This window comes from Thalassophryne amazonica, chromosome 6 (assembly GCF_902500255.1).
Source record: "Thalassophryne amazonica chromosome 6, fThaAma1.1, whole genome shotgun sequence".
Classification (NCBI taxonomy): Eukaryota; Metazoa; Chordata; class Actinopteri; order Batrachoidiformes; family Batrachoididae; genus Thalassophryne; species Thalassophryne amazonica.
Window position 1 is genome coordinate 64,727,186 of NC_047108.1, and position 19,192 is coordinate 64,746,377.

Below are 19,192 nucleotides of genomic sequence, written 5' to 3' on the forward strand. Positions count from 1 at the left end.
GATAACGATACGTCTTTGGGATGGTTATGAGTAATTTTTTTCTCTAATAGTTAAAATTTTGTTAGCAAAGAAAGTCATGAAGTCATTACTAGTTAAAGTTAATGGAATACTCAGCTCAATAGAGCTCTGACTCTTTGTCAGCCTGGCTACAGTGCTGAAAGAAACCTGGGGTTGTTCTTATTTTCTTCAATTAGTGATGAGTAGAAAGATGTCCTAGCTTTACGGAGGGCTTTTTTATAGAGCAACAGACTCTTTTTCCAGGCTAAGTGAAGATCTTCTAATTAGTGAGACGCCATTTCCTCTCCAACTTACGGTTATCTGCTTTAAGCTACGAGTTTGTGAGTTATACCACGGAGTCAGGCACTTCTGATTTAAAGCTCTCTTTTTTAGAGGAGCTACAGCATCCAAAGTTCAGGTCCCATCTTATCTTAGGGACCTCATAGTACCATATCACCCCAATAGGGCGCTTCGCTCTCAGACTGCAGGCTTACTTATAGTTCCTAGGGTTTGTAAGAGTAGAATGGGAGGCAGAGCCTTCAGCTTTCAGGCTCCTCTCCTGTGGAACCAGCTCCCAATTCAGATCAGGGAGACAGACACCCTCTCTACTTTTAAGATTAGGCTTAAAACTTTCCTTTTTTGCTAAAGCTTATAGTTAGGGCTGGATCAGGTGACCCTGAACCATCCCTTAGTTATGCTGCTATAGACTTAGACTGCTGGGGGGTTCCCATGATGCACTGTTTCTTTCTCTTTTTGCTCTGTATGCACCACTCTACATTTAATCATTAGTGATTGATCTCTGCTCCCCTCCACAGCATGTCTTTTTCCTGGTTCTCTCCCTCAGCCCCAACCAGTCCCAGCAGAAGACTGCCCCTCCCTGAGCCTGGTTCTGCTGGAGGTTTCTTCCTGTTAAAAGGGAGTTTTCCTTCCCACTGTCGCCAAGTGCTTGCTCACGGGGGGTTGTTTTGACCGTTGGGGTTTTTACGTAATTATTGTATCACCTTGCCTTACAATATAAAGCGCCTTGGGGCAACTGTTTGTTGTGATTTGGCGCTATATAAATAAAATTGATGATGATGATTTGATTTCTTAAATGACGGTTTAATCACTGCAGATTTAAAACATTTCAGAACAGATCCAGAGGTTAATGACAGATTGATCATTTCCAGCACAGTTGGCCCAAGAATGGGCCACAGGTCCTTAAACAGTTTTGTTGGTATAGGATCGAATAAACAGGTTGTGCTTTTTGTAGACGCCACGAGTTTTGTCAGCATGCCTAATGAAATACTATTAAATTCTGTAAATCTAGGTAACACCTCAGTAGTGGCGCCCACCTCAATAGCAGGGTGTAGTGGCTGGGTTAAGGCATGCTGGGATATGTTTAACCTAATGTCTTCTATTTTCTTCTCAAAGTAATCCAGGAAATCTTGTGCTGTAAAAGGAGACCGAACTACAGGTGGTTGTCCATGTATACGTGTTGCCACCGTGTCGAACAAGAATGAGTTATGCTTGTTTTTGTTGACCAAATCAGAGTAATAGACCCACTTTGTAGCCAGTAATGCATGCTTATAGTCTAAGATAGCATCACACCACGCAAGGTTGAATACTTCTAATTTTGAACTACACCATTTCCATTCTAGACCTCTAGCCTTATGTTTGAGGTCATGCAAATCATCATTGAACCAAGGTGACTATGTTTTGGGGGGTGCGGTTTTAATATAGGTGGAGCAATCATGTCAAGTGTAGTTTTGAGCGCTGAGTTTAAACTGTCCACAAGACTATCTACTGAATGGGAATTTTCCAAACATGACGCAAAGATATCAGACAGTTTAGTTCTGAGGTCAGTTGTAGTTGAGGAATTGATGTGTCACCGGGGGGGTCACAAATTTGTGTCTCCAGCCCAGTGAGATACTACACTAAATAACTGTTTATTTGACGCAAAGTAATTCTGAGTGTACCCAAGAATCGTCTGGAGAGAACTAGTACCAAAGACATCTGTACCAAAGCTTCCTGTTTCCAGAGCTTCCAGTGCATCCACAGCTAAGGATCACAACCCTGTCTCCGAGCTCCATGAAAGAATATCAAGTTTTTCAAGCTACCAGATGCCAGAATCACAGTGCTTAGGAACTCCAGACATCATTCTTCCATCGCTCAAGCCCAGGATGACTGGGTAAGGAAAATGCTGCACAAATTACTTATCTCACAGCCAGCCAAATTCTTGATTATACCATCTTCTTGAATGCAGTTGCTGCAGGCCCCGAGTCTCGCTGTCATTTACTGTCTTGTGTCTTTGTCAATCTCACTCTGTTAGGGTCATTCCAATCGAGGTACTCTCCACCACATGGCGCCAGACTGTACTCATGTATTGCTTTTTGTACATGTATTGCACATTTCACCAATAATTTCACCTTATTTTTGTCCCATTGAGATTGAGATCTCTTTTACAAGGGAGACTTAGTTTTTCAGTCACGTAACCTGCATGTCTTTTAAATGTGGTTGGAACCCGCAGCACCCAGAGGAAACTCAAGCCAACACAGGGAGAACATGCAATTTCCACACAAAGGCCACAGGCCAACTGTTGCATTGGCTGTGTTCAGTGTTTGCTCAGTTCTAACGACTGATTTACCTTCTTTCCCCAGCTTCAAACTGGTTTTCTCCCAGACAGCTCTCTGGCCTTGTATAACAGAAAAAGACATTTCTGACCTGGAGTCAGATCCTTTTGGATAGTTTCCCTAGAGCACATTAGATCATATACAATGGAAAAACAAGTTCAAAATGCCGTCAGCATCAATTACGTCAAAATGCAGCATTCTATGCATTATTTTAATGGACTGAAACAAAATGTTTTAGATTGACACACACAAAAGTTTAAGCGCACGACCCCCGTCCAAATATAAATACTGTAAACTTGAAAGCCGTATGTTAAAGCCAGTTGGCTCCACCTACTGGTCATAACACGACATTACGCATACATGCAGACTTCCTGAGCTTTGGGTTCAATTTCAAACATTATTCACATCTCGTCTTTGTATTCAGCAGTCTGAAAGTTTATTATAAACGTAAAATCAAACTCCCACAGACAACTGCAAAAATGTTCAACACATACTGAACCAAACACATTTTCAAAGCACAATTCTATCTTGTTAATCACATTTGTGACCTGTACTGTTGGATTTAGGAGACGTTTGATAGATAACAAGGTTTCTGCCTTTTCCTCAGTATGCATATGGAAGAAAATTCATTTTTGGATCTGCTACAATGTGCAATATTTTTTGTACAGTGGCATAGAACAGAACTCCGCAGAGATTGCATCATTCTACAACTGTAATCTCAGCACATGCTGGAAAATGCACAACTGCGTCAGTTGATCTCAAATAATAAATAAAAAAAAAAAAATGCACAGGAAGGCCCCACTGTCACTTGAACTAAAGCTTGTGTCTGTCTTTAGCTGCATTGTAAGACAGGCTTAAGTTTTGTTACATGATCTTTAATTTTCAACCTTTATAGGCCCTCTTTCAAATGGCACATAATCTTAATCTCCTACAGCTCACCAAAAGCCCAGAGCTGGATGAGGTTCACGCTAACCCCACTGTTGACTTCTTGGAGGTTTAAGTCAAGTTATCAAAGGTAATGGGGTCAAAGCCTTTAAGAGTAGTTATCAGATATGCCAGACTAAAAAGCTCATTTTGAGAATCAAAGTGAGAAACATGAACTTTATGTTGTTCTAGTTGCATTTCTTAGCAATTTGATAGATCAAAGAAAATTGTTTCACCTGGACTCCGCTCTGGGCAACTAATCAGTTAGGGCCAGAAATCTAAACTGTGATGGTCCAAAAATATTCAGACCATCAGAGTTTATATTTTATTTTGCTGTTGGGGGGAAGCATTGATTCTCACATTTACTTTGACTACTGTTTCATTGCAGACAGTATGAACACAAGATATTTCATGATTTGTGTGGACAACTACATTTGTTAATACACATCCATTCCTGCATTTCAGACCTGTAACAGCTTCAATAATAATAAAAAAATTGGGACAGGGGCCATTTATCCAAAACATAAGGATTAAATCATCACCTTTACAGCCAGTTCTCTTGACACATGTCTGGGTGGATACATGATCACTTCCAAGTCTGAAAAGGTCTTGGACTTCATTCACATCAATCATTAGGAAATACAAACTTATGGTACTGTGGGGCAAATATGAGTCAAGTAAGCAGATCTGAAAATCAGTGACTCTGCTGGAAGGAGAGGAGTGAGGAAAGCCATCAAGACACAGTGACAACGCTAAAAGAGTTACAGGCTACTGCGGAGGAGTGGAGAAATGAGAATGGTGCAACATCTTCCTGTTGGACCACTGTTCACAGCTTCATGTTGGGGTGGACTAGAAGAGGACTGTAAAGCAAAATAACAGATCAAATCCCAGCTCGGGTTTCCCATTGTGCCTTCTGGCAAACTGCACATTTTTTTTAAAGAAAATCCTTCTCTATTCCACTTTCTCAAGAAGCTGTATAACTGGTGAAAAACGTATCTAGGATTAATGTGGTCTAAACTAACAAACACAACAAAAGCTCCTTGCGTTTTCACTTAAAATGCCAATTCACTTTACAAACATGAAGGGAGGATATGTCATTAAAAATAAAACAAACCTTTAGAAAAAAAAAAGGAATTTTGAGTTTTTCCATTATAAATCACCATGTTCAATACATAAAAGGCCAGCGCAAAAAACAGAGAAAGTGTAAGACATAGGCACGCCCCATTACAGTCACTGAAGTCAACGAACAACATTTTAATTTGAACAGAATTGTTCATGCAGAACAGCAAAGCACAGCACTGTACATCGCCCAGGATCTCTGTGCATGTCTGTATCCAACAGTCATTCCCAGTCACTTCTTGGAGGAGTTTCTCTTTGGAAACAGAGAGATGAGGTTTCTTCTCCAGCCTGTCTACCAACTCATGTATAGTCCCTCCTCCAAACTCACTTTATTTACTACTGAGGTGGCATCCCTGTTCATCTACTCAAGGTCAGGCATTTCTGGAAGGGAGAAAATAAAAATGACCAAAATGACTTTGAATGACTGAAAACATTTAAAAGAATGTGACTGGCTGCTGCAAAGCAACGACCAGGAATCCAGCAGTGACACATTTCAACATAAATCTCAGTTTGGAGCCATCTCAAATTATGATGTTGACCATAACTACAGCGGAGCTGACATGAACTTTTTTCATCCCATTTTTTTTTCCATTCCCTCCAGTGGACTTCTAAAATATGGCATTTGGGTGGGTGGGTGGGGGGATGTTTTCTATACATTTCAAACAAAACATTTTAAATACAGCGTTTGTATCATTTTCTTACTTCAGGATGCATGCCATGGTGGCTTAGTGGTTAGCACTTGACTGGTGCCTCACAGCAAGAAGGTCATGGGATCATTTCCCACCCTTTCTGTTTGGAATTTGCATGTTCTCCCAGTGTCTGCGTGGGTTTCCTCTGGGCACTCCAGTTTACTCCCACAATCAAAAACATGCTTATTTAGGGTCTGTTCCTTTCTCTGCCCCTGACCAAGGCAAGAACCTCGACATCTGGGGTTGGTCCCCAGGCGGTGGACTGTGGCTGCCCACTGCCCCTTAGTGGTTGGATTGTGTCCAACTGTAATTAGGATGGGTTAAATGCAGAGGAATAATTTAATTGTATGTATGTACAATGACAATAAAGACTCTTATTATTACATATAATGCATGTACTTTGGTGTGAAGGCTATTTGGTGGAAGCAAGAATTGAGGGCACTTCTGCACACAGAATTCACCAGAGGGGTCAGGTGCCAAATGTACATCATGCTGGGATTGTGATTTTTTTTTTTAACATTTTTTCTTTCTATTCCAGTTATACTGTAAAATGTGACTAAATGTAAGCAAAATGAACCACCAAGTTTCTGCGTGGAACAATTAATAATTATGCAGCATACATCATTCATGACTTAAAAAAAGAATTGGGTGCACAAGTTAGAATTTATTTTGGTTCTTCTGTCATCCACACAGGGTCAAAATAATACTTAGAGGCTTAAATAATATACATACATTTACTTTAATCTTTTAATAAGTGGTGATGAAGGTTCTACGTCTTTTAACCAAACAAGGCCAAGGGCTATGAACTTCTCGTTAATGATCATGATTGACTACAACTGGTAGTTTCTCTTTGACAGCACTCACTGGACTGACCAATATACTCAGAACAATGGAAATGTCCAAGGAACTCTGAGGTATAAGGAGAATTTTAGATTTGTTATACAGTAGTGTTCAGAATAATAGTAGTGCTATGTGACTTAAAAGATTAATCCAGGTTTTGAGTATATTTCTTATTGTTACATGGGAAACAAGGTACCAGTAGATTCAGTAGATTCTCACAAATCCAACAAGACCGAGCATTCATGATATGCACACTCTTAAGGCTATGAAATTGGGCTATTAGTAAAAAAAAGTAGAAAAGGGGGTGTTCACAATAATAGCAGCATCTGCTGTTGATGCTACAAACTCAAAACTATTATGTTCAAACTGCTTTTTTAGCAATCCTGTGAATCACTAAACTAGTATTTAGTTGTATAACCATAGTTTTTCATGATTTCTTCACATCTGCGAGGCATTAATTTTGTTGGTTTGGAACCAAGATTTTGCTCGTTTACTAGTGTGCTTGGGGTCATTGTCATGTTGAAACACCCATTTCAAGGGCATGTTCTCTTCAGCATAAGGCAACATGACCTCTTCAAGTATTTTGACATATCCAAACCGATCCATGATACCTGGTATGCGATATATAGGCCCAACACCATAGTAGGAGAAACATGCCCATATCATGATGCATGCACCACCATGCTTCACTGTCTTCACTGTGAACTGTGGCTTGAATTCAGAGTTTGGGGGTCGTCTCACAAACTGTCTGCGGCCCTTGGACCCAAAAAGAACAATTTTACTCTTATCAGTCCACAAAATATTCCTCCATTTCTCTTTAGGCCAGTTGATGTGTTCTTTGGCAAACTGTAACCTCTTCTGCACATCTTTTATTTAACAGAGGGACTTTGCGGGGGATTCTTGCAAATAAATTAGCTTCACACAGGCGTCTTCTAACTGTCACAGCACTTACAGGCAACTCCAGACTGTCTTTGATCATCCTGGAGCTGATCAATGGGTGAGCCTTTGCCATTCTGGTTATTCTTCTATCCATTTTGATGGTTGTTTTCCATTTACTTCCACGCGTCTGTTTTTTTTGTCCATTTTAAAGCATTGGAGATCGTTGTAGATGAACAGCCTATAATTTTTTGCACCTGCGTATAAGTTTCCCCTCTCCAATCAACTTTTTAATCAAACTACGCTGTTTTTTCTGAACAATGTCTTGAACATCCCATTTTCCTCACGCTTTCAAAGAGAAAAGCAAGTTCAACAGGTGCTGGCTTCATCCTTAAATAGGGGACACCTGATTCACACCTGTTTGTTCCACAAAATTGATGAACTCACTGACTGAATGCCACACTATTATTATTGTGAACACCCCCTTTTCTACTTTTTTTTTTTACTAATAGCCCAATTTCATAGCCTTAAGCGTGTGCATATCATGAATGCTTTGTCTTGTTGGATTTGTGAGAATCTACTGAATCTACTGGTACCTTGTTTCCCATGTAACAATAAGAAATATACTCAAAACCTGGATTAATCTTTCTAGTCACACAGCACTACTATTATTCTGAACACTACTGTACATCTCAAGATGATCAGAATAATAAAACAAAAAAATTTAGTGTTGCTCCTAAGCTCCCTTTGAAGGTAATACTTTTTTTTCATCACGACAGTGTTCTCATGTTGTTGTTGACATAAATCAAACTAAAATACAGATGACAGCTAGTTTGAGAGCTACCACCAAGACTTATCTAAAGATAGGCATACAAAATCTCAAGTGACAGCTCAACCCCTTACTGGAGTTTTTATACTATGTGTATATGGGAAGATAATCAATCAATCAACACTTATTTATAGAGTGCTTTACAGCACCGACTTGTGTCCAAAGTGCTTAACATTAAAAACACAAATTCACAAAAATAACACACATTAAAAAATGCTAGGTCAGGAATAGTACGTAATTCAAGAGGTAGCTTGTTCCACAGTCTGGGGCCAGCTATCCCCGAAAGCATGATCACCGCAGCGCTTGTATCTTGACCTCGGAACATCAAAGTAAAGCTGGCCAGATACCCGTAATGTCCTACTGTAAGTGTGCAAAGTTAAAATTTCAGACAAGTAGGGAGGTGCAAGGCCATAAATACAGTAGCTTTAAAAACAAACATTAAAATCTTAATTGATAACCCCCCAGTTTTAACTTGATTTTACAAGCTTTGAGCATTACAAAGTTAAAGCACATCATTGCACAAAGGTGGTATGTGCAATGGCTAAACAAAAAGGTCAATTCCTAAGGAGTCTAATAATTTTGACCCTAGTAGTTTTGTTGAAATAATTTTGTTTCTGTGCGTGCAAAGTAAAATAAATGTAAGCATCCAAAATAAAACTAGGAATAGAAATGCTGTGTTGAAAATTCCTTGCCCTGTTAAACAAAAACACTTGGGAACATTTTGAAGGAAACATGAAATTTCAGGCAGCACTGTGGCTTAGTGGTTAGCACTGTTGCCTCTGAGCAAGAAGGTCGTGGGATCGCTATCCACCGGGAGCCTTTCTATCTGGGGTTTACATGTTCTCCCTGTGCTCGCGTGGGTTCCCTCCAGGGGCTCTGGCTTCCTCCCACATCTAAAGACATGCATAAGACTACTACTTACAAAAAAAAAAAAAAAAATGGGGGTGGGGGGTGGTATACTTACTTTCATCATCACTGTCTGCAGAATCATGCTTTTAAAAAGAAAACAAAAACATAAATTACAATTCTTCAAACAATTACAACTGTCCAAATTCACTTCACAGATCAATTTCACTTCTCTTAATCCCATTCATGTTAGACTGTTAATCGAGTCTCTGATTGCTGCAGCCACCTTTCACGATTGCTTCATATTGTATGAGGGGTTAAAAAAAATGAACTTATCCTTCAAGACATGATTCTGTAGTAAAGGAAACATTTAAAACTCCTGCACGAAAACAATAAGCCTACCTCGTCATCTGCACCATCAAAGTCCGGTAAATCATCTCCTCCCATACTGTTCATCATCTGTTGAAACATAGATAAGGCATCAATTAACATATCAGCATTTTATACCTGACTGTAGGAACACTTTAAACACTCACGTCTTCACATTTACCTCAGAGAATTTGTCAAAACTGGACAAGTCCTCATCCGAGTCATCTGCCCAATCTTTCCAATTATTGAAGTCCACACTTAGCCAGTTGCACTAAGGGGTAATACATTCAAAAATTAAAATGTTGTAAGAAATTGACAACTGGACACACACACACACACACACACACACACACACACACACACACACACACACACACACACACACACACACACACACACACACACACACACACACACACACACACACACACACACACACACAAACCTTGTGCCACATTTACTTACAGACCTGAGTAATTTCTAGTTCTATTTAATACTGCAGTGGAAATGTGCCTTAGTCTTACTTTGGGGAAGAACAGTAACCATTGGTCAAATGCTACTGGAGAAATGATAAATAAACTGCAGATTATTCAGATTATAGGGCTGCTCGTATAGCACTTAAGTGCAGTTACAGGACAAATATCATCAAAATGCACAAGAATTTAAACTGGCTGTTAGTTAAAGACCGACTTTTGTATTCACTTATGTTTACCAGGAAGATTATTGTCACTAAGTTACCTTATATTTTGTTTAGGAATTTTTCTTTCAGTTCAGAAAATCATAGATACACAACTAGACATGCTGTGGTGGGAAACTTCATGCTACCTGTTGCTAGAACTAATGCCATTAAGAACACTATCATATTTAGGGGTATGAAGGAATGGAATTTATTACCAGATTACTTAAACTCACTTCTAATGAATGCCTTTTGAAAAAAAACTTCTGAAACTGCATCTGTTGGTATAACGAGCAATCTGGGTCAAACCTTTAAACATATATAGACAATTTTCTTTGCCCATGTGTGACGATGGTTTTTGATTTATTTATTTATTTTCATTTTTTGCTTATATATTTTTGAATGTATTTTTGATATATTGTGTTTGTGAATTTGGATAAGGTCCATGAAAACAAATAAATTCAATGAATACTCTTGCAATACCAATTTGCCCAGTATGGAAATCTTATTAACAGTTTAGCTGATTATTAAACTGTAGTGTTGTTAATGTGTGTGTATGGTAGTGGTGAAGGGGGTGGTTGGAAAACTATAGAAGAATTTAATCCAAATTAAAGACAAGATATTTACTTTCAGAATTATGGTAAAAATTGATAGAAACGGGTCTGTATATAAAACAAACTGGAACACAAAATGCAAGGTGAGTTAACTGTCTGTCGTACCTTTGCCTTATCCTTGGTGAGTCGTGGCCATGACTTCCCAGCCTCTGCTTTCAGCAAACAACACAACACAGACCTGTCAGTACGCCTGTGTTTAGATTCCTGCATGGCAAAGAGGGTTTTATAACCACCGTGAGGGTCTTCTACCATTTGTAATATAATGCGCATTAAGCACACTTGTAATAAAATGTGATATAGTGAAAATGCATTGGAACTCTGCAAGATGCGTGCATGAAATTAACTTACTTTGGGGTCAATCTCTCCAAAAAGATCCACTATATTCTGGTGTTTGATATTATCTGCCCCACTAATACAGCTGTAAAATGAAAAGGAGACCATGAATTTTTATTTAGTCACACACACAATGAATACTACAGTAGTAATCCCCAGTAAAGCCTTACGATCAACTTTGAAAAGTCAGGAGCATGGGGGTGTTAGTAGCATAAAATTGAAAGTTTTGCTGGTATAAATATGGTACATTTTCAAGTCTATTTTTAACAGAAGATTTTTAAGTAAAACCCAACATTCTGCCCCTGTTTCACACAACACTTACAGTACTCATATATAGGCTAGCTATGAGGTCCAGCAACTTATTAGGAATCCTGACATTTTTCAGGATGTCCCAGAGAGCAGTCTGGTCAACCAAATCAAACCAATGTAGGCTGCAAATAAAATGTTGCAGAGCAAGGATGCAGGCAATGGGTGATTTGCTGTGAAGCTAAACTGTTCCAGTCGCTGAGCAGCAAGTAATTGGGACTGAATCCTGTCCTTGCAAATCACTTTTCCCAACACAGAGAACAGTGCAATATTTCCTACAGCTGTCACGTTTTCCTTTCCAGAGCTTGGTGATGCCTGTCTCCCAGACTGAAGAACAACAACAAAAAAAAACTGCAATGCCAGAATAGCAGCATCTCCACCCACCTCTTTCTCTATACTCAACCTGTGGAAAGCTACTGTGAGTATTCTGTTAGCCCGGACACATGCAGGCAGACATGCACGGTCAAATAGCATTTCTCCGTCTCCCACCGGGGTGAAGGGGAACAATTAATTAGCTGCAGTAGCAGCTTGTACACCAGGGAAAACATGCAAGATGGATGGTCTCCAGGAGTAAGGTTGGTGACCCCTGCTTTCAAACATTTTTTTTCTTGATTTGACAGAAAAGACAACTGCCCAGACAGTTTGCTCTGTCTACACCTGATGGTGTCAGATCTCAGTGGAGTGGGTCCTGATCAGTACTTGGCTAAGAGACCACTTGGGAAGACAATAAGGCGGTGTACGTTTGTCACTGGACTTGAGTCAGGAAGAGCATTCAGTGTAAAACTTGCCTCAATCTCAATGCACCTAGTTTCCAAACATTTAATTACACTGCACTTTTATCTCACATAAGATCATCTGTCCAGTGGCAAAACAAACAAAGAAACACACACACACACACAAAAAAAACATTTTACTCATGCTTTGTACCTGGTAGAATAACATTAATTATCTTGTGCTCCTTAGCACCCAGCAGACATGTCAACTCTGGTTGAGTGACATGGTGATGGCGTAAACTTACACAGACCTGTTATGTGATTGGCTGTTTGCCTGTCCCTCGCAGTACGTGCCATTATCAACAGACCATTGTGACATTATTTGGCGCATGCACGCCGAGTACTCCACAAGCCGCTCATGTGGAACGCCACTGAGAGCAAAGCTTTTGAACGTGGACATGCATGCTTCACATAACAACACAGATGTGACTGAATCTATGGACAACACTGTGAAAAATGTCTGTAAATTTCCGAAAGATGTGACAATCGGAACAACGACGCAATATTTAGCAAAGAACATTAGCGCCGGCAGCTGTAATCCTGTACGCACTGTGTGTATTTTTTCATGGCTTTATTTGTGAAAATCATTCAATATTACAATAACAAAAATAGTGCCACGGGCACACGAGCTCACCTGGATGATACAAGACTTTAGAATTTCTGTTACAAAAGTGGGTATTGCCAAACTCCAAAGGACATATCAAAGTCAAAACTTAAACATCGTAAAACCCCTTGGATATGTTTTGGAACTACACACTAACTACCCTCGTACCAAATTTCAGCTAGATCTCTTTTAAAACTGCAGAACAACAGCTCTAGGTGGCATTTTCAATATAGCTGCCACAGCAGCCATGTTTGATGTTAGATTGAAATGCCTCAAACAAACTTTGGTGTCCTTATATGCAGGCTTGAGCAAAATTCCAAACTGAATTGAAAATGTCTCCCAAATTCCAATTCAATTTCATGAATTTGAATTGAAGTTGCAAACAGGAAGTAGAATTGCAATTCCATGAAATTTCAATTGATAATTTTGGTGTACTCCAGAATCATGCTTTACAGAATATTCCATTTTACATATTTCATACAAATATTATTACTATGAACTTCAAGGTACACATATTTTAATTACAGCAAACATTTCTCATTGACAAATAAGAATAAAAGTAATTTAAAAATTTAATTTGATGTATTATAACTTTCAAATTATGGAAAATGGTGGAAGCATACTTCATTTCTCAGAATGCTTTACTTTATCCAAGTATTCAAAATACAACCCCTGGCAAAAATTATGTAATCACCGGCCTTGGAGGATGTTCATTCAGTTGTTTAATTTTGTAGAAGAAAAGCAGATCACAGACATGACACAAAACTAAAGTCATTTCAAATGGCAACTTTCTGGCTTTAAGAAACACTATAAGAAATCAGGAAAAAAAAATTGTGGCAGTCAGTAACGGTGACTTTTTTAGACCAAGCAGAGGGAAAAAAATATGGACTCACTCAATTCTGAGGAATAAATTATGGAATCACCCTGTAAATTTTCATCCCCAAAACTAACACCTGCATCAAATCAGATCTGCTCGTTAGTCTGCATCTAAAAAGGAGTGATCACACCTTGGAGAGCTGTTGCACCAAGTGGACTGACATGAATCATGGCTCCAACACGAGAGATGTCAATTGAAACAAAGGAGAGGATTATCAAACTCTTAAAAGAAGGTAAATCATCACACAATGTTGCAAAAGATGTTGGTTGTTCACAGTCAGCTGTGTCTAAACTCTGGACCAAATACAAACAACATGGGAAGGTTGTTAAAGGCAAACATACTGGTAGACCAAGGAAGACATCAAAGCGTCAAGACAGAAAACTTTAAGCAATATGTCTCAAAAATCGAAAATGCACAACAAAACAAATGAGGAATGAATGGGAGGAAACTGTAGTCAATGTCTGTGACCGAACTGTAAGAAACCGCCTAAAGGAAATGGGATTTACATACAGAAAAGCTAAACAAAAGCCATCATTAACACCTAAACAGAAAAAAACAAGGTTACAATGGGCTAAGGAAAAGCAATCGTGGACTGTGGATGACTGGATGAAAGTCATATTCAGTGATGAATCTCGAATCTGCATTGGGCAAGGTGATGATGCTGGAACTTTTGTTTGGTGCCGTTCCAATGAGATTTATAAAGATGACTGCCTGAAGAGAACATCTAAATTTCCACAGTCATTGATGATATGGGGCTGCATGTCAGGTAAAGGCACTGGGGAGATGGCTGTCATTACATCATCAATAAATGCACAAGTTTACATTGATATTTTGGACACTTTTCTTATCCCATCAATTGAAAGGATGTTTGGGGATGATGAAATCATTTTTCAAGATGATAATGCATCTTGCCATAGAGCAAAAACTGTGAAAACATTCCTTGCAAAAAGACACATAGGGTCAATGTCATGGCCTGCAAATAGTCCGGATCTCAATCCAATTGAAAATCTTTGGTGGAAGTTGAGGAAAATGGTCCATGACAAGGCTCCAACCTGCAAAGCTGATCTGGCAACAGCAATCAGTGAAAGTTGGAGCCAGATTGATGAAGAGTACTGTTTGTCACTCATTAAGTCGATGCCTCAGAGACTGCAAGCTGTTACAAAAGCAGAGGTGGTGCAACAAAATACTAGTGATGTGTTGGAGCGTTCTTTTGTTTTTCATGATTCCATAATTTTTTCCTCAGAATTGAGTGATTCCATATTTTTTTTCCCTCTGCTTGGTCTAAAAAAGTAACCGTTACTGACTGCCACAATTTTTTTTTTCCTGATTTCTTATAGTGTTTCTTAAAGCCAGAAAGTAGCCATTTGAAATGACTTTAGTTTTGTGTCATGTCTGTGATCTGCTTTTTTTCTACAAAATTAATCAACTGAATGAACATCCTCCAAGGCCGGTGATTCCATAATTTTAGCCAGGGGTTGTAGTTTGCTGTGTTTTGAATAAATGTGTGTGGAAAATTATTTTTCACTTTATTTTTTTCCTTGCCTATTTTTGATCGTAAACCTTTATTACACTTATAAAACACAACAAAAACATATATATTCTGAAAGCACAGGTTGTCCTGAAAAAGAAGAGACATAAAACTTGATTGTGGGATGCAGGGAGAGCTGTTAACAGCAGTAATAAAACATTTATGCCAGGTGAGTGAACTGTCTAAAAAATGCCCTCGGACCCCAGAGGGTTAAACTGCAGAGTGAGATGCCTAGCAGTTGTTCTTCACTGGCAAGCCTTGTGCACACCACACTGCTCAGTAACAGTGACACCCTGTGGCTAATGTAAGAAGTGTCACAAACACATCACACCTCAATTTTTTTCTCACCAAATTTGAAATAATATCTACAGGTGACTAAATGAATCCCAAAATTCGGGAAATCGCAGATCAGCAGGTGATTCTCATACCTGCAGCTACATCAGAAACAAGAGGAGCCCAAGCTTGTCAGTGGGCTGCTGGGCATGCCGGAAAATCCAGAACTGTCTAATTTAGTCAGCTTTGCTCTCTTCTCTTTTTTTTTTTATTTGTTATTACTACCACATTTCTGTATGTAGGAAGACATTTTTCCACAAGGTCTTTGGTGTCACTAGTAGTCATAAATCTAGCTATGTCATTGGTTGACATGGAGGCAACGTATAATTTACCCAGCATTCATCACTGCGTAGCATCTTATGAAATACCCCAACAGACTTTACGTTATTCTTTTAACAGAGTATTCTTTATTGTAAATTTGGCCTATTATTCATTAAAAAACATATCATTTTAGAATATACTGCACTTAACTATTTCACCAATTGGGAAACCATAATAGAGATAGGTTTGCTGCAAGGCTATAACATAATGAATCAGCTGCATAATGTGCATGACGTGCACTTTTACAAACGCTGTGACACTGAGACAATGTAAATTAGTTCAGACAAATTCACGGGCCCCTGTATGCAGTGGTGCACAGTTCCACTAATCTGCTAATTAGCAAAGGTAACGTTTTCATTAGCGGATTAGCTTTTCAGCTAACTTTGAAAACTATCAACAGACCAATTATCTTCCGCTAAATTTATTTCTGCTAATTTTCAGTCCGCTAACATTTTTTTGCTGGTAAAGTGAGTAAAGTTTAACAGTCAAAAATGGTTGTAAACCCTGAAATCATACATTATTTCCTGTCTGTTGTGTGTCTGCAACAGTCAGGCCGGTGTGAGGAGTTCAGCCCTTGCCTTCACTGTGCGCATCATTTTGGAGTGTCAGCCATGGTTCACTGATTTTTACCTTGTTTCTGCTTAAACCTGCACTGCAGTCACCATTTATCTCAGTGACAGATATCTGAAGGTTTTGTACAACAATCATTTCCACATAAATTCAGCATTATTTCATAATAAAGGACGGGTGAAGCGATCAGCGCATGACAGCAGCACCAGTGTTCTGTCAAGATGAGCTCCTGTACCGTAAATTGACGGATAGTGTGTCTGCTCTGAAGACAGTGTGTACATGCAAATCTATACTTTTTTATTTTTCGTGCATTTGTTTTGTGTTTGTGAATGCAGCTTCATTAACGGTTTATGAATGTATAATATGAAGATAAACTGTTACTTCAAATACTGTGACTGACTGCTTTTGATAAAGATAATGACAGTGTTTGGGATTTTACTTTTTACTTATTTATTTTTCGTGCATTTGTTTTGTGTTTGTGAGCCTGACTTTACCCAGCAGCCCCTGCGATGCTTAAACTCGAAACTGAGTTATCAGTAGCCGACAGATGTGGCCGAGTCAATACTAAAAGTTAGCGGTAACGTCTGCTAAATTTTTTAATCGGTTTAGCGTTATAAAAGTTAACTTTTCAGTTAGCCGATTAATGGTTTCCGAAGCTAACTTTTCAGTTAGCGCTGCACACCACTGCCTGTATGTTCCGGTGTCGGCAACCAATCGGCCCCCCCTAAAAATCGGTCCACCCCGCCTTCACTGCGCATGCGGCATTTAGGAGCATCAGTAGCGTCATTTATGAGCATCAGCCGCTGTTCACTGATTATCACCTTGTTTCTGCTTAAAACTACACTCCAGTGACAAATAACAGAAGCTTTTGTACAACAATCATTTCCACATAAATTCAACATTTCACAATAAAAATGGGGGAAGCGATCATAGCACGATCAGCTGCGGCGCCTACGTCATTTGAGAGCATCAGTAGCAACTCATCGATTATCGCCTCGTTCGTCATCTGATGGTTAATAATCACATTATTATCTTTGATCGCTAGAGAGTCAGTCACAGACGTGCTGCTGTGGTCCGAAATGACGCATGTGCAGTGAAGGCAGGGCGGACCAATTTTTAGAGGGGACCATTCGGTCGGTGCCACTGGGCCCCAGTGCGATGGCACATGCTGCACTGTCTATTTGCCCTATTAAGGTTTCAAATCCCGCAAAATCTCACAAAAATTTCGAAGAGGTCGCTGCCCTGCGAGATGTCAGTAACATTGAGAACTGCATTGAGACACTCTGATAAGGCTGCACTTTAACCGCTGCACACGGACAACAGCATTAACATTGCAACATAAAACTCTTTGTATATTGTGCCTGTAACTCTCATGAATATATTATCTGGGTTTTTAGATGTTGTTATTGCATTTGTTTTATGTAAACATGCGAGAAACTCAGGTTGTTTCTGTTATTTTCAATGGGATTTACTGTGAGCCGCAATCACTTCCTGTTCATGTCATTCTGGGGGAATGTGAAGTTTGCTCTTTAATGTCATGATTATTGTCCTTTACAGCACTGTTTGTCCAGTTTGTTCCAGAGTAATATAAATATAAAATGTCTGAAATTTGGTTTGCATTTATTAAATTCCACACAGGTTAAACGTAGCAGACACAAATTATTTGGAATATTTGGTTTTCAGGGTCTCTTGCATGCAGTCTCTTATTAACGTGATGAAAAACGTAAAAAATTACATTTTAGTAGTATAATGTTCAATGCTGCAATTGTCAAGTTGATTCTCTATGTTGTTTTGACTACAGCGATTCTCTGTTGCGCAAGGGATTATGGGATATCTAAATAGGGTGAATTCCTACGCTACTGATCTGCATGTTGATCTGGTGCAAGTTGTATGCTCTTCCTGACACAACTCAACAAAATTCTCAATAAACATGTGAAAATCGGTTACTTACCTAAAGTCAATTTTGGACGTTTCAAAACGGACTTGCACATCTTTACTGTCCTCCACACAAAACTCTATATAGACAGAATCCCTCCTGTCATACCACTTGGCCGCTGCAGGCTGCCTAAAGTCCACGAGAAGAAAAGGGAATAACAAGTGGCTTTCAGCAACACAATCAGATATGCTTCACTTTGTGAGCTGTGTTACATTAGCTTTGTTTTTCTTTTATAATAGCTCCCCAGCAGCATTTTTTAACAGCAGAAGAGGTGCTCATTCTTGGGCTTACTTCATCAACGTCTAAGGTCAAGTTTGAAATCTACTTCACAAGACTCCAGTCAACCTAATCAAAAGTTAGGATACTATCTCCCGAAGCCAAAAGCAAACTGCCACATCACAAACGCTCAGTACACACGTCAAGTTCATATTGCGTCGCCTTACTGGTCGTGCTACTACTAACGTTACATCCTAAATAAACTGCATGGTCACTAGTTAGCAATCCAATGCTAACGCTTCCTTACGCTCTTGACATTAACCACTAGCCTGGTAGCGAATGATAACTCCCGTAAGGTAAGGCACCTACACAAAATGTCAATACTGTAGTGGTATAGTAAATTAAAAGAGTGCCAACCGACATCAGCCGTAACAAAAATGACATGCAATATTGTTAGGATGAGAGCGGCTAAAGCTAACGCATGGGGTAGCTAAGCTAGCTAACATTAACCGAATATACCACACTACCAGCGCTGTTAGTTTAATAATAAACACAAAGAAAACTGGATACTTACATTTCCACTGTTTTGACAATGTAACTCCTCTTATGAGCACGTTATATGCAGTGGTCTTACTACAAGGGTTGAGAAGCTAAACACCAAAGCTTCAAAACGTGTCGAACTAGTTCGGCTGTTGAACCACTGTGTCGACGCTTTGCTCATTCTCGTGGAAAAACACGTGATTCGTCATGTTTTCAAATTCCCATGCACAGCATACTGCTAAAAATGTATTTGACTATAGTATTTTAGATTTGTGAGGTGGTTCAAGGGGAACGGATTGGATTTAAGTAGACCGAAACACTTAAATAAAGCGTTGTTTTGGGTTTACCATTGGTCACTGCACGGTTTTTCTTGGTGGGCTTGTTCAGGGCTTGATTATTCAGTGGCTAGGAGAAAGATTTTATAGCAAAAGCTATTTTTAATATAAATATTACTATTTATATTG

General features: G+C 39.2%; 1 protein-coding gene across 2 annotated transcripts; it reads right to left on the reverse strand.

Annotated features, from left to right (window-relative positions):
* Positions 1-4,751: 4,751 nt before the first annotated feature.
* Positions 4,752-18,911, reverse strand: ptges3a (prostaglandin E synthase 3a (cytosolic)). 2 transcript variants are annotated; one of them, XM_034172337.1, is made up of 8 exons: positions 18,763-18,911; positions 17,988-18,101; positions 10,740-10,809; positions 10,497-10,595; positions 9,283-9,372; positions 9,135-9,191; positions 8,851-8,878; positions 4,752-5,033 (listed from the first exon to the last, which is right to left on the reverse strand). In XM_034172337.1, coding segments are annotated over exons 1-8 (480 nt in total). In that variant the 5' UTR covers positions 18,765-18,911; the 3' UTR covers positions 4,752-5,013. The 2 variants fall into 2 exon arrangements, with proteins under 2 accessions (XP_034028228.1, XP_034028227.1); XM_034172336.1 differs by lacking the exon at positions 18,763-18,911 and adding an exon at positions 18,264-18,419.
* Between the last annotated feature and the right edge of the window lie 281 nt (positions 18,912-19,192).

Bases quoted from the DNA above. Each gene is read 5' to 3' on its own strand.
- ptges3a (XM_034172336.1), bottom strand. The intron at 8,879-9,134 runs GTAGGCTTATTG...TCTTTTTAAAAG, and splicing joins TTGATGGTGCAGATGACGAG to CATGATTCTGCAGACAGTGA. The intron at 5,034-8,850 runs GTAAGTATACCA...TCTCCCTTCCAG, and splicing joins TGCAGACAGTGATGATGAAA to AAATGCCTGACCTTGAGTAG.